The sequence below is a fragment of the Physcomitrium patens genome, chromosome 2 (assembly GCF_059467195.1).
Source record: "Physcomitrium patens ecotype Gransden chromosome 2, ASM5946719v1, whole genome shotgun sequence".
Taxonomy (NCBI): domain Eukaryota; kingdom Viridiplantae; phylum Streptophyta; class Bryopsida; order Funariales; family Funariaceae; genus Physcomitrium; species Physcomitrium patens.
In genome coordinates, this window is record NC_143411.1 from 12,063,328 (window position 1) to 12,079,423 (window position 16,096).

General features: G+C 36.1%; 1 protein-coding gene across 2 annotated transcripts; it reads right to left on the bottom strand.

Moving 5' to 3' along the window:
* Positions 1–5,641: 5,641 nt before the first annotated feature.
* Positions 5,642–15,651, bottom strand: LOC112276599 (tubulin-folding cofactor D). Of its 2 annotated transcripts, XM_090246739.1 has the most exons (20): positions 15,546–15,651; positions 15,081–15,424; positions 13,964–14,095; positions 13,543–13,677; positions 12,944–13,248; positions 12,616–12,718; positions 12,235–12,411; positions 11,716–11,922; positions 11,181–11,297; positions 10,886–10,990; positions 10,476–10,646; positions 9,941–10,156; positions 9,515–9,713; positions 9,043–9,248; positions 8,647–8,874; positions 7,526–8,146; positions 6,999–7,277; positions 6,802–6,846; positions 6,373–6,558; positions 5,642–6,247 (listed from the first exon to the last, which is right to left on the bottom strand). In XM_090246739.1, the coding sequence occupies exons 2-20, from the start codon at positions 15,231–15,233 to the stop codon at positions 5,954–5,956; spliced, it is 3,879 nt and encodes a 1,292-aa protein (XP_090102865.1). In that variant the 5' UTR covers positions 15,234–15,424; positions 15,546–15,651; the 3' UTR covers positions 5,642–5,953. The 2 variants fall into 2 exon arrangements, with proteins under 2 accessions (XP_090102865.1, XP_090102868.1); XM_090246742.1 differs by lacking the exons at positions 5,642–6,247; positions 15,546–15,651 and having other exon boundaries at positions 6,460–6,597; positions 15,081–15,515.
* Between the last annotated feature and the right edge of the window lie 445 nt (positions 15,652–16,096).

Here is a 16,096-nt window from a genome sequence, read left to right on the forward strand (position 1 = left end):
AGGTCACACATGACTAATAGCTCTAAAATACATTAAGTAGCTCTGTAATACACAATCTCCCTTGCCAATAAGGCAGATGATTTTATTTTTACAATAAACCTTTATAGTTGGCCTAACTACTAATTAGCCTATTTGATATTAAAAATAATAATAAAATTTTCAAAACGTCATTATAGTATTACCTCATCCTAAAACAAAATACATAAGTTTTTTAAAATGGCAGCCTTTCTATATTATAGTGGCCAACTGTCAAAACTCAAATCCAATATTAAACTTGTTGCCTTGCAATACTATTATCATGTAGCTTCTAAAGTTCCCACAAATATAGTTGTCATGTAATTGGCACATATCCTTGTCCAAACTGTCCTATTTAGAATCCAAATCTAAAAAAATCTATGACTAATTCCAAAAAATGAAAAAAAAATGAAAAAAATTAATGATAATGAAATTTATAAGATTTTCAAATCAAAAAAAAAATACAATAAAAATACCAAAGTTTGATACTTCATATAAAATACCCAAAACAACCAAAAGATGTTTTGGGTTTTAAGAGGCTTTTGATATAAAGATCTAGGAATAAAGACATTAGAAGATTTCATAAAATCTTATCTTATATTCAAAACACGGCCTCTATTACAATAAGATGGAACTTTATGTATGCAATATTTACTGCATTTATTTTCTTATAACTAAGACTATGTAATTTCACATTTGAATTTTGTTACCAATTTTTATTAAAATTCTTGTACATAAAACATCCATTTGATTAAGGTGTTGTCTTTTTGCATATACAAAATAGTCTTGTATTATTGATTAGGTAGATATATTCAAATTACAATAGATAATAGAAACATTATGTTAACCTAAATAATTTTGTTCTAATATGCCAACATAGAAAATATTGTACATGCTTTCAATAGCCTCTTTTAAATGTGGAATTTTCTTATTATACATGACATATTTATTAAAAAATCAATAAATTTGCATCACATGTAAAGTGCTATTTTATATAACTCCATACATAAAATCTAAAAACTAAATCAAAATAATTTTTTCTTCAATCCAAAAACTTAAAAATTATATGGATATTTTTAATTTTCTAAAAATATTTTAAAAGAAGAAGATATACCAATTGAAAAGATCAAATGTTATTTTTATTAATTTTATATTTTTTTAAGAACTCATTTAGATCTATCTTAAAAAATGTTTTTTTCTAAATTTTGAGAAGCTATTTTAATAAAATTTTAATAAACTAATAATATTTTAATTTATTTTAAAAAAATTAAATACATATTGACATAATTGGAATCATAGTAAAATTGTGATTCGATAAATTTTATGGCCTCTTCTTGTTTTATTTTATTCTTTTTAAAATTAATTTCTGAAAACAAGAATCTTTAAAAAGCTTTTGAACCATAGCCTTTGAAATGCTTCTTTCGAAATGAAAACTTCATTTATTCATGCCAAGAATCTTTAAAAATCTCTTAAATCAAGTCTTTTAAAATTTGGCTTTCAAGTTCAAAGACCTCATTATTATATATCATATTTGTAAAATGTTCATTGAAATCTTTGTTGTCAAAATTCAATTACTACAATGCAAAGACATAAAATCATTGCTTGTTTTTGTACACAAGTTACTAAACCCAACTTTTGAACAATAGATTATATAATTGCAAAAAGAAAAAAATGAAAAAAATGAAAAATTTAAATACTTTAAAATATTTCATTTTAAAAAAAAAATTGCTTAAAACCAAAATAAATATAATCCTAAAATCTTTTAAGGCTTAAAAAGACTTCTTTTTAATTCTTTTTATATTTTGTTTTTTTTCAAGTATGAATCTTAATTATATTTCTTATTATATAATAAAAAATATAAAATTTTATTCTTAAAATTAGGGGAGCATTAAAAACTTTATATGGATAATTCTTAATAATATTGCAATTAAATTAAAACATGTTCTTTTGTTAGATTGTAACAAGTGTAAAATTTTTAGTAGTAAAAAATGAACTACAAATTATTTAAAGAAAATTTGTCATAGAGGCTAATCATGATTACTGATATTGTCACAAAATATAAATTGTCCCAATCAGAAATTTATTTTTTAAAATTATGTAGATTTTGTAGTAATATATATATATATATATATATATATATATATATATTTGACTATTTTGAAAATATCTATTTTAAAACTACTTATTTTTTACACAAAATAATCTCATATTCTAAATTTAAAAAATAATAATTATTTACAATAAGAATTGGTATTAAAAATTTCTTCTTCATTGTTTATCTAGTCTATCAAATAATTTATTCTTTTGAAAATTACTTTATTTAGGAAAAATCTAAACAACATTCCTTCAAAATCACCTAAAAATTATTTAAAAGCTTAATTTTTCTTAAAAAAGAACTCACAGCTTAATTCAAATCAATATTTATTTTTTACTATTAAGTTGCAAGAATAAAAATTTAATTTTTTTATAGTATTATATTTAGTAATTTAGTAGATTAATATTTTTAAATCAATCATAATAAGATGATTATGAAAAAAAATTATATTTATTACTACTAAACATTGTTTTAAAAATGATGCTTATAAAATAAATACTTAATAGTATAGTTATTTTATGTAGAAAATTAAAAATTAATCACTATTAAGTAATAAAATTATGAGTTAATTTAACATTCAGTGGTTTTTTTAAGAAAATATGAAATTTTATCTAGTGAATTTTGTCTTCAAAAAATAAAATAAAAATTATCCATTTGATTATTCTTATTTTAATAATATTTAATTGTGGTAATTTTTAAAAATATGTCAATTATTATAAAAACTGAAACTTTTAAATTTAAAATAAAATTAAGAAAGAAGCCAAAACTCACTATTAAAAATATAAAAGATAAAAATACCATAAAGTAATATTAAATTTATTTTTATCTTATTTGGATATAATATTGAAGCTTTTGTGCAAAAAAAAAAATGATATAAAATAAGCCATTTATAAAAATAAATTGTAAAATTTTACAGCACTTTATTTAGGTATTTCAAAATCATTCGTTTTGAATACAACTTTAGTTTAATGTTGAAGTTTTATTTTTGAGATCTTTTGCAATATATTTGTGTTTTATTTCTTACATAGAATTTGCTAACAATATCTTCTAGCAGCCTATGTTTCTATTTATATTATAAAGATGCCAAAACGCCTTAATTTCTATGAAAATATTGTAACTTAAAATTGGCTTTTCCACTTATATTATTAACATATACTATAAAATATTGGTATTACCAATTAAATGGAAAAAATTCATAGTGATATAATGGAGCCAAGATCTTAAATCTATGTATACAAAAAATTGTTAATAGCTATGACTTACAAATGTAAATTAATATTAAAGAAACTAGACATCTATGAATTACAAATTATTTTCTGATTCCAATCAAAGCTAATTTATAATATTGGTGCTTAAATATGTCTCTTTCTATAAAGCTACAATTGCAAAATATGTTCTAATTTTTTTAATTGTATGAATAGTAATAATATAAAAAGATAAATCTATTTTTTAAAAATAATAATCCATGGTATAAAATTTCTTAAGAAAAGAGAAATCTAATTATTAAGATCTAGGTTTATATTTTTTGTAATATGCAAGACAAAAATCATTAATAAATTTGGCGTGATAAGTTTAAAAAATACCTCAATAAGTCTTAATTTTAAGTAGATTCTTAAAAATTTTATAAGGAAATTATAATTTTTGGTTTTTAATACCTTAGATTGAATAACTATCTAATTTCTTCATTTTACTTTCTTACATTACATTAATACTCTTTTCTAACTTTGTATCAACTTACCTTCATCAATATAGGCTAGTTTTTAAAATATAAAATATTTTATATTTTAAACTATTAGACTATATGAACAACTATTCTTTTAAAAATATATACAAATGTTAAATTTTGTGATTTATAAATCTTCAAAAATAATTGACAATTTTACTATACTAAAATCTTTTAAAAATGCCATCATTTAAAATCTTTAAACCTTCTTATTTTACTCCCCTCAATTAAAATTTCTAATCAAACATATATTTTTTGAATAAAATAACCATTATAGAATCATAATTAAATATCTTGTGTTCTTTTTTAATTTCCATTTAAAAAATATAAGAAAAAATAAAAACTTGGAAAAACTGATTATTAGACTTTATAGATAAAAGTCAAAAAAAATGTTAAAGTTTTGAATTCTATTATGATCTTCTCAAAATTTTAGGTTTTAATTTTTGTCATTTTTTCTAAAATATATATATTTATATACATACTTTGGAATAAAACAAAGAAGTCCCTTTTTTTTTAGATTTAATACCATTCAAATAATTTTAAAGAACCAATAATTTTTTTAATTTTTTTAAAGCACGTTTGAAATTTCCAACAGAAATTTAAATCTAAACAAGTGAATGAAAGAGCAATTGAACCAAGGAATGCAGGAAAGAAGGAGAAGGAGCAAATGGTTTCCAAACTCACAAGCTCCAAAACAAACAGAGATGCGTTCCACTGCTCCTCCTAAATATGATTAGAATTAGAATTTTGCCAAATAGGGCAAAAATTTTGAACAGCGCAATTGTTAAAAGGAAATTCTCCTTTGCAGGGCCATGATTTCAACATCAATCATTGTTGCACTTGGGGATATATCTGACTGCGAATGGTTGAGGGCATTGACAAGCCCCCCACATAAATTAGACTTGGGCTTTAGGGGTTAAGAACCCAACTGTGGAAGACAGCAATAAAACAAGGCAACGTCATAAATAGTAAAATTAGGGGTGTGTGGGGTGAGGGTGCAGGAGATGAGAATGATGATATGCCAGCACTGCAAAATGCTGGTTGCAATTGGGTGCTGGGGTGAGTAGTTTGAAAGTAGTGTGCCATTCTCATCAAATGCAGCGGAGAAGGTGGTAATGCCTTCATTGAAAGAAGTGTCCGTAGTGGAGTTGTCCGTTTCTGATTAAAACGTGCAGGGCCTTCACATATAAGTGACCGTGTAAAAGGAAAACTTATTATTACGAGGCAAACATGGACAATCATGTTGAGTCTCCTGTTGTCCTTTTTTCTACATATATACACACGCAGACATACATGTATATAAAAATATGTAAAAGCTATTCACTTTTAATTTGTTTTATTCATAAATGGGGAATGACCCTCAGCTTGGGAGTTTGTCCTGCATCGTGGATGAGTAGGATCTGCCTCTCTGCATGCGTGTCGATTTGGAGGTGCCTTGGGTGGAAGCCAGTGCGGGAGGAGAAAAAGCTACTGTTCCCATTAATGGAAAAGTTGGGGCTGGGGCCAAGGGCAGTTTCAGTGCTAAAAGAGTTCAATAGCGATTTGAGACTAGTTTGAAAAAACACTCATTTTTCCCCATTGGTGTGGGATTTAAAAACTAGCCTCGGAGATTTTCCACCTAGAGTCAATGTCAGATTAGGTTGAAATGTACCGTTTATTGCAATGTTTTAGATTGCTTTCGTCTGGGTAGGAGGCGTTACCCCTGACCATGTTTAATCTGACCATTTTTAGTGGCTAACAAAAATAATATGAACCAGAACAAGACATACGACGCGTGAACTATCAACCCATGAGGGATGCTAAGAAACGACTCTGAAGGGTTGAAATTATCGGATTGCGTAGAGGCTTGAAGTTCAGGCATGGTTGGAAGAGTGATCAGGAGTCACAGCCCGATCCCACAGCTTGCAGTCCAACCTATCTCTGCCACTTTGAACGGCATATGCTGAACACATTGACAGAAATTAACTTCACAGTTCAGAAGCATTCAGATGAGCATTGTCCTGTAAATTCTCTCGTCAACCTGCCTGCGATCGATGATTGATGAACCTGAACCTGACTCGCATAACCATTTTAGTTGGATAGACATTCAAGACCTCACTGACAATATGCCTAGCATAAAATCAATATTTCTCCTCGGCACTTAAGAGAGCTGCATAAGACTGGTTTTCATCCCTCGGAACCTTCCTTCGACCAGGTGCATCGTCTGGACGTATAGTTACGTCTACAACTGCTGGCCTTTCCAGATTGAAAAGATCAAAAAGCTGAGCTCTCTTCTCTCTGATCTCTTCAATACGTCCGTCCCAGGAAGTCTCTCCAATAAGTTCCAGTGCTATTTCCACATCATCAGCTCCCAGGATTTCGTCACCACGTTGGATCAATAGCAAGTATACCTGCTCGGCGCAAACCTTCCTAACCTGTAATCCCCATATACCAAATCATCACGCTGAATCGTTCTTTGAACGTCTCAATATTTGCACACAATTGGATAAACTTGCATTAAAAGAATGCTAACCACAAAAGTATAGAGAAACTGACGTACCCTAGGGTATCTGTAGCCCAGAAGAACTAGTAACTGTTCAAGAGCATTACTTCGGGCTGGCTCACGCCATAGAGCGAAATGACTGAGGACATTAATGGCTGCCAACAACTTGGAGACATCTCTGCACCCTTTTAGATTACTTTTGATGAAATCCAATATCTCCGTGGCGAACTTATCATCACAATCCTACGTCAGTTGCCAATATTGGTGTGAGTGTACTAGCTTCTGCTTGAAGAGCAAAGAATTCGTTATTTCAGGATCTTCTGTAGTCGGAAATAATTATTTATGGTAAGCTTTGTTAACATTCGAGGTTGTAAAGAAACAAATTCATGACAGATGTTGCTAAGCTAAGAAGATTGAAAAAAGCTTCGGGGCGAAAATAAGCTGAAAATACAGTGATTTATCAACTCAGATGTTCTTGAAACTCACCATCATATGTGAGAACACTCCCTTGCAGAACAAAACATCCACCGTCTGCAAAAACATCAATCGCGAAAAAACAAATCCAATTTAATTGGCAAACGTTTGACGAGTTGAAGATATGGCACGTGACAAAAACATCCCAACTAAATACCTAAGTACCTTTAGTGCTGGTATTATCACAACTAAACATCCCAACTAAATACCTTTAGTGCTGGTATTATCACACGGTCAATGCCTCGATTGTTCTTTAACAGCTCTACCATTTGTCCACCAAGCCAAGCAGAGCTAGAATCGGTCAGAGCCCCAATGCCACTTGCTGTAGGTGGAACCTCTTGAAGAAAATTAAATAGGGCTTGTGAAGAAACTTTGCCTAGTGAGTCTCCGAGACCTCCAACAGAAATGACAATCCCAGAGAGAAGATAGGGCCGAAACTCGGGGAACTTGAGGAACTGCACAAGGCGAGGGAAGGAAACTGCGGGGGCCTGTAGGCACCAGCACAACGAATCTACAAATGAGTAAACCACTTATTTTTATCGAAGAAAAGCTAGACTGTAACCAAAATGATGTAGATTTGAAAAATTACTTTGGCTTCGCAAGGAAAAAGGCACCACCCTTCCACATATATTTGTGGCTACATTAACTGGTCAACCCGAATACATACATCAGGCACAAATAGGTGTCAGAAATAAATCACAAAAAGCCAAATTGCAACAAAGGTCAGGATACGTACTGCCCAATTCAAACTTGTGTCATTCGGGACAATCTGCTCTAGTGCTCTCCTATGGGGAATCTGATCGCTGATCACTTGATCACTATGCAGTAGCTGCTGCAACGTACGTCCAGCCACATCCCTAACACGATCGATCTTCTCCACTGCCTGCTTAGCCAAGCCTCCAACCACTTTCACGGCGATTTCTTTATCAAAGAGAGTATTAGACCATTCTGTTGTCGATCCACTGGTTTCCGATTCTCCAGAAGAACGTTCAGTCCCGCCAGGAGAACATTCAGTACCTCCAGAAGAATGTTTAGGCTCTACCTTTCTCTGGTCTACCTTAGTTTCTAAGCAAAGAAGAAATGAGCACCGTTTCAACGCATCCATAGCAGCTTCCCGAACCCAGGATCCAACATCTCCTCTATTATCAACAGCATAATCTTCCAAAGCCTTGAACAACACCTCCATCACTTCCTCTCTTATTACCAGTGTCAATTGCTTGTGAGGCACAAGAGCGTCTGAGGGAATAAATATGTTTGATAAAGATTCGCCTGGACCCCCATAAAGGGTTTCACAAACAGCAGCTAAACCACGCACAGCATTCATACGCGTTTCTGCATCCTGATCTTCAACCCTCTCCTGTGGTCCACATCATTGTAGCTGTTTAAGTCTTCTTAAGAAGTAAGGAGCGGCACCTAAAACGCCCTCAGAAAGACACTTAGATACTTAAGTGTGATTGCTATTACTAATGATGCATAGTATTGTTTTTACGAAGGAGCAACGTGGAGAACAAAGATTCCAAAATTTTAAAATAGAACAATCCCTAAGAAGCAAATCCTTTGTGCTAAATTGAGGTTCAACAGCACAAAAAGGCAAACAAACGAATCTCTTGAGAAACATGAACACAGAACTTCATGTGGGTACATGACATAAACCACAGTTCATGCTGCTCATTAACAAGAGTAGGAAAACCACTCCATTGTCGCAGCAGCAACTCTCCTCACGTCCAGGTTCAGGACGTAAGCAGCCAAAAGAAACTCAACTCCAAAAACTGGTTAGTAATACATGGACCACCTAAACTTCTAAATTTCCACAAAGAAAAATATCCTCAAAATAACCAACTAAGGAGCGTAACTCACCTCAGGGATAGTAGCCGCGCTAAGTGTACATATGACATCCTTCCACACAGGAGCCAGAAGCTCGCCAGGTAGGGCAGTGAAGGCAAGTGCAGCGCCCCTTTTTGCAGAAGGATTTGGATCTGCTTTCAGTATTTGAACGTACTTCCCAGTAGACCGTGTCACCGTTGTAGCACTTGCAGGCAGCAAATAGGTGTGGATGAATGGCTTTAGAGCTGCCACAGCCGCTGCCTGAACATTATAAAACGAATTTCAATGAGCTAAATGGTAGTAAGGAAAATTACTGATGAAAAAGATGAAACGGTTTTTTTAATCTCAGGACTTTCGTGAAAACCTCCGTACTGGGCACATCATATTCAACAAATTTAAATCACCTATTTGCAAGACAACAAAACTTACCTGAATATCACTGTTGGGATGCTTCAGATTCTCATCGAGTGTGTCATGCAGCGATTTTTGAATCTTGGGCGATAAACGAATTTTAACTTTAGCAGTGACTTCAATCAGCCGGGAAACAGCAGATCGCACAATTTCCCCACCTTTCCCCCTGTAAAGACGAGCCTTCTCGATTGCAGGTACAGCGGCGGCAATGGTTTTCTCTCTATCTGTCGCAACAAAGCAAAATACATTTCAGCTTCCAAACGATGCGTAACTTAAAAACATAGACGTAAAACTCACAATATTCCATGTGCATGCAGATCAATATATTCCCATCCACAAATGCTGTTGACTATTCCGGGCAATAAAATTAACAATAATTCTCAAAATGCAAATCAGACCAAGCAAATTCTCAAAAAAGAATCCATTTTTTTTAGTTATAACATTGATTGAGACGCATAATTTGCAGGTCCTCATTTCATAGGTCCCTAACCTGGCTTTAATGGATAGCCGCACTCATGGAGAGCTCGAATAACTTCTGCGGCCGCTAGTGCGGCACCATGACGAAGGCCGAGGTCCGGTGATAGAGTCCAGGGTAGGAGTGTGCCCAGCACAGTCGTCTCAAAATATCCCGGATCATACTTTACAAGTGCTGCGAGACCCTCTGCAGCTAATTCACGTAGCGACCTATCCTAAAACAAAGTCAAGTCATGAAAGGAATTAAGTCACTCTGAAGCAGGACAACAACGAATGACAGGTCTTTCGTAGCTCATTGTACAAGCTGAGGGAGCAAAATTAACTCGAGAGACCATGCCATAAAAACCTGAAGCGACCATTTTTCTAAACCAACTTAGAAATTGGTGTGCTTGACCTAAAGTTCAAGCACTAAGACAATGAGACAAGAAGTGCTAAATCGTACCCAATGACGAATCTTTGTGCTTAGGAGCTCCTCAATTAAGCACAGTCGATATTCATCAAACTGGGCTACAAAGGGTCCCACACTTCGATAAGCATTTCCTCGTGAGCCGAGAGAAAAGTAATCTGCAGCATTGACTATATCTATACCGTGCAAGTAATCTCCTTGCCTTCCCACACCTTCCTGAAAAGCCGATGCTGCTGCCCTCCTACAGTTAACCTGTTGCCAGACGACATATTGAGAACGCGATGAGAGCAGATGCAGTATGTATCAGTGTGATCTCATTCAAAGGTCCTAATAACGCAGGCAGTTCAGGCCAAATCCACAGGTATCCCTGTAAAGCTAGATCCTGTCTCCTTGTATGACTTCCACTATGTCCACATGTAGCGTTCACCCGCTACATTGTCTCAAACAACAGAACCGGACTTTGCAACTAGATAAAGGCAGTTTCTTAGAGAATTCAGCAGGATAACGTATAATACACATAATCTTAAAATAATAGATGTATCAGGAGATGGTTATAAAAGAAGTGCAAGACCTCGCGATCATAGCAGGCAGTGGAGAGAAGAGCAGGGGCCAAAACTTGAAAATGAGGATTCATAATTGCCGAAGAATATGCTCTCACAAATGCCCAGCATACATATGCCGCTGCATCTCGAACATGAGATCCAACGCTGTGAGGACCTCTTCGCACATCATAATGGAGGGCCTGCCACACCAACTTGACTTAAATGAGAAGGCAACAAACTAACACGTTAATATCCTACTCTTTGTAACAATTATTTATTGAAGAAGTTTTACAAAAGAACTTTACACTGAACTGCGAATGTGAATTCCTAATTTTCAAAGAGATGTTTGCAAGGGTCCCACGCAGTTGCATCACCCTATGCGACCTGTAGACTAGACAAACAGGGACTAAGAAATCTCCACCGGTCAAGGAGCTATTACCTTAACTATTACAGGGACTACTGCAGGCAAGCGTTCAGGCAGCAGAAGACCCCTGCGTGTTAGTTCAGCTAGGGCCAGGCATCCTCCATGCCATGCTCCATCTCCCTGTATATTGTAGAAGGAATCTTATGTTGTCAAATAATGTTCTCGTGGATGAAAATAGTAAGACACTACTGCATGGGAGATGATATGATGCTATTCGTAGAACTATTTGAAATTACAATCTCAATGCTCCAAGAGGCTTACGATGGGCACCACGCTTTTCATGCGCACTTTAAAAATTCAGATAGTTTACCTCAGTTGATTGAAATAGATCAAGAACTGAAGCCACCACATCATCCGCAAATGAAAGAGTAAGCCGGCCTGTCACTCGTCCCACACCTTTAGCAGCGGACCACCGCACGACAGTATCCTGCGCATTCACACAAGAGAATTAATTTGCATTAAACTAATCTGCAGCTCAACATAAATACTATACTTATCATGCAACTCCCCCTCAATATCAACTTGTAACAATCCATACCATGATGCACACCACAAGATACGCTCAACAAATTTATGGTAATTATGGATGGAAACTGTAAAGTCTTTCCGTTTTCTCAGCAAAGAAATCGACAACTACGAGCAATTTGTGCAAAACAAAATCTTCATGTCTACTTCTATAGAAGGAATTAACTACAAAACCATGACAAGAAAATGACTCATTCATAAGATAATACTAGAAAGAAGTGCTAACATATGCTAGTAAAATGCAGCAATCTTAAACCCTAAACCTTAGGACAGTTTTCGCTAACCCAACACTCTAAATCGAGATTGTGCTTTAAGCTTACTTTGTCACGAAGACCAGCTAATAAGAACTCAATAACTTCCTCCATGATTTCTGGAATTTCAATGTCATCCTCTGAAACCTCAGTGTCAACACCAGAACTACCAAGAAGTCCAGGAGCTACACTTTTATCATTCTTAGAATGCACAATATCAATATTTGTGTCTTCACTAACAGCAGTTAGGTTCTGGATGAGAGACCGACTCCCACGCTGCAATTGCCACGGCACAATTAGCATAACCAATTCTGAAGATACCAAACACGAATTAACAATACAAAATCAAAATATACCAATTCATCGGAAGATCGAAGCATCGTGCTAACCCAAAAAGCGTCAAACTCAATTAGGAAGAGAGTTATCATGATGACAGCGAAGTGAAGGTAGTTAACGTTGGTTTTATGTCTTCTAAAAACATGAACATACTTAAAGTAAACTTAGTAACTTCCAGGTGTACATTGGCCTGCTCCAGCTTTAACTGATAGTAGAGATAGATAATTAGTGAATATAGTAAAAGAAAAGTACCATGTAACGCCATGTGGCAATTCGGGGAGGAAGATATGTGTTGCCAATACGTTGAATCAATTTCACCAATAGCTTGCGAAGCAAAGGGCTACGGATGGCTGATTGGGACCTTGCTAACTTGGAAGCTTCTTGCCATGCGGAAGGAGCGATATCCAGCAAAATGTCACGACCTCCAACCTTGCGAACATTTACAAAATTTCATCCTGTTTAGTTGTCATATGGTAAGAGTAAGGAGTAACAAAAATCATAAGATATCTGAAAGAATATCACAAGAAACGTTTTATAGAAAAATTAATATAATAGCTGATCAATGCGAAATGTCTCTTCAGAATAGAATAGAATAACCATCGGAGTTTAAGAAGGTATTATTTAAAGAGTGACCTTGAATATGGCAGCAATAGCCATGATGACACCCGGAACTAAGAACACGCCCACCCTGCTATCTAGTGGTGAAGCTAGTGTATCATGTGCCCATGCCATGAAACTGCAGAAATAACAGAAGTGTAACATGGTCACAACTGGCGCATCTGATTATAATCTCTCTTCATATTAAATAAGAAATACAAGGAAAAATTCGATTGCTAGAAAAAGCAAAGATCTACAAACAAGCATTTCCTTCCCTCAACACAATGAGCTCAAGAAATAACAGGGATTTGACGGCCATTCATAATGATACATTTAAAAGGGTACACAAGAAAGGTGGCCGAACCGTCTCAAGGCACCACGCATATCAGGCCGGGTTAACAAGCGTGACAAGAGCACCCCAGCCATCTCCCTTGAAGGCCCCGGGTTTTCCAGATGAATAGTGCATATGTTGATAATTTTCTGCACCATAGGAGTGGCCTCATCGTCACCGGCAAGCATAGTATCTGCTGCTCTAGGATCCGCCAAAGAAGTGTCAACTGAAGCTAAGTCAAAAGGTATCAAAACCAAGATGGAAAGCCATAGGAGCAAGCAACATTTTGTCTCCCATTCACCAGTACTCTCCTCTTTCAAGATGCTGCCAACTACAACCTGCTTCACACATTCAGATAATTAGAACAAGTTCAAAAAAGCAATACAACCCATGATATGCATTTCAAAATGCAACGTAGAGCTTTCCGGTCAACCAGCGTAAGTCCTACACTCTGAATGCATACGCGTAAGGATACGAACTGAAGTGAAAGAGTAAGAAGTACATCTTCCAGGGTGTAGCCTGCGATACCTTCAGATGTCACTACCGTATTGAACAAGCAACATCACTCAGTCGCACTCCTCAAACGGACCAACTTTAGAAGACACCGTAAGGCAGCGCCAAGTATTTCTTACCTCCTCTTCACATTGCTCAAGCAAACCAACTGCAACCTCCAAATCTGCTGCCTGGTGTGGGAAAAACTTGACCACAGTCTTGTAGCTACAAACGGTCATCAAAGTGTGAATCAACGAACAAATTTTCTTCACCACCTGCGACATAGAGCAAAATTAGCGGGTAAAACGACTTTCACAGCTTATCCAGAACAAAAATTACAGTGTAACAATGAAATCCTCCAATGAATATGGCACCACTGAAGGAAACCTTATGAATCTAGGTCGGCGACGGTCATCATCACTGAACCAGTAAGTAGTTTGGGATCATTTTCCTATACTGCAACTACTTCACAGTTTTTTCATAGATGATATGCATGACCTCAACATCTGCTATACAGTCTAGAAGATCTATAATGCTGCTCATGTTTGGAGATCAACACACCTGTAACTGTGACTTCGTCAATTTATTCCCATTCAATTCTAGAACGACTGATCTAACGAGGCCCATCACGGGAGTGATTATGCCTTCCAATACAGGCTCCAACAGTTGGCCCTGCTCTTGATACTTTTCAACCTGTGCGTTCCAAAAAGACATGAGGGATGTTTGACTCTTTCAAAAGACTGACTAGCTCACATGGAACTCTGTAAAGTCTAACATGAACTATTTGCACAACCATACTAAGTGAATCTTATGCCGATGACTTAACCCCTCAGTGTCATTTCTATGGACATGCTTGCAGTGAGACCAAAGGATTTCATGAATTGTTCCACGTACAAGCTGGTACTTCGATACTGACGTAGGTACTTGAATCTAATCAAAGCCCTAATTCACCACACTGACAAAAACTGCCCTTTAGAGCAGAGACATAAGTAGGACCGTCGAAGGATGCAAGCTATCCTGCGAGGTTGTCTTTCATGGATCCAAAAGTCCTTCCCTCTAGGACAATGTGTTTCATGATTGAGAAATCCTTTTCGACAACAGATACGTGAGAAACTGTTCAACACATTATGTTACTGTTTTCCAGCTATCCATAGACAATCTTCACTCCTTTAATCCAGTTGTCATTATTTTGCAACGCTACAGCATATTTGGTGTCAGAACTTCATTGAATAAGAGTTTTCAATAGCTCCAGCTAACAGCTTTTCACTGCGGCGTAAGTGGTTTCGTCATCAATTCGTATTGAACAACATGATACAAACAGAAGCACTCACCGACGCCATATGCCACCAGCTCTCTAGTATCTCAAATATCAAAGAGGGCAAATCACAACGCAAAATAAAATGACTACAATTTTCCCAGTAATGTCCACCACAGGCAAGGCGCGATCAAATATTGCAATGTCGATTCCAAAGGCAGATATTAGGTTGCAACAGGGACAAAAACCCCCAAATCCTACTTGCTTCAATTATCCAGTAGACTCGCCGAAATCAAGCTGCGGGAAAAAGGAAAAAAACAAGCAAACTCGCCTCAAGCAAAAATACAAAAACTGCAAGGCGATCTTTGTACAGAAACTACGAATCGCTCGAATACTACTATTAAGAGCCAAGGTAACGCTTACAATGACTTGCGCCTTTTTGAAAATGGCAGGATCGGCGTCGCCCTCGGCGTCCATAATGGCGTTGACGACGGACTCGAGCACTTCGACATCTTGCTTAAAAGTCCTGTGCAATCCATTGGTGAGTGAATCATCATCATCCTCGTGCTGTTCCATTGTCGATCCAAGTGAAAAACTGCTGGGTCGACCTTGAACTGTTAGTTCTCGAATGCCCTCTGCTTCTCAGGCGCTCACCCTGTCTTGCAAATCGAAGCAGGTGCAGTTCGGGGAGTTGCTCTTCGTGGATGAACGTCGTTGCAACATCGTCGACGGTATCACTTCTCCGGCCAGTCGTCGACGGCGATCACCTGTGCCCAAGGTTTTTCGATGTTCGACACTGGGTTGTCTATTGCGATTGAAGCATATTCACACGTGCAAGGACCAGTTTCAAGGTAAAATAAAAAATGAAAAATAAATTGAGGGACGCACCTTCAATCCTGATTCAGGGCACTTGGGCCGTCTTCACATGCCTCGGCCCAGCACTACCTTTGGGTCTTCACCCTTCCTTTCCCAAACATGCATCGATTCGTCTTTGTCTGTGAAGAGATGAGGAAAGCCTCAGCATACATCTGCATCGACTTTGAGAATCTGCTCATAAATGTCGAATGGAAAAAAACATTGCGGGCATGTACAGGGTAGGGCATCAATGTTTGGACACCTGCTGGGGGCTGTTGAGATCTGCTTATTCACTGTGCAAAGCACATCGAGTTCTTCGTCTAATTAACAAAAGAGATCGACATACATTTCAAAATTATGAAGGTTTCTCGTGGAATTGTTTCCCATTGCAGAGCCAGGCGAGCATTTCAAGAGGAAGACAACGATTTGTGTGGTAAATTGGTTGCGAAAGATGAGTGAAAGCACCGAAAGATTCTCTTGAAGGATGCAAAATGCAAGTGCATCTTCATAAAAAAGAAATAGTTCTTTACTGAAATTTTCTACAACCTGGAATTAGTAGCCGCTTAATGGCGGAAAATTTTACC

Excerpts from the sequence above, each read along its gene's own strand:
- LOC112276599 (XM_090246739.1), bottom strand. The coding sequence starts at position 15,233 with ATGGAACAGCACGAGGATGATGATGATTCACTCACCAATGGATTGCAC. Across the intron at positions 10,647-10,885 it reads TAGTCCCTGTAATAGTTAAG|GCCCTCCATTATGATGTGCG; the intron begins GTAATAGCTCCT and ends TTGGTGTGGCAG. Across the intron at positions 9,714-9,940 it reads GCACAAAGATTCGTCATTGG|GATAGGTCGCTACGTGAATT; the intron begins GTACGATTTAGC and ends ACTTTGTTTTAG.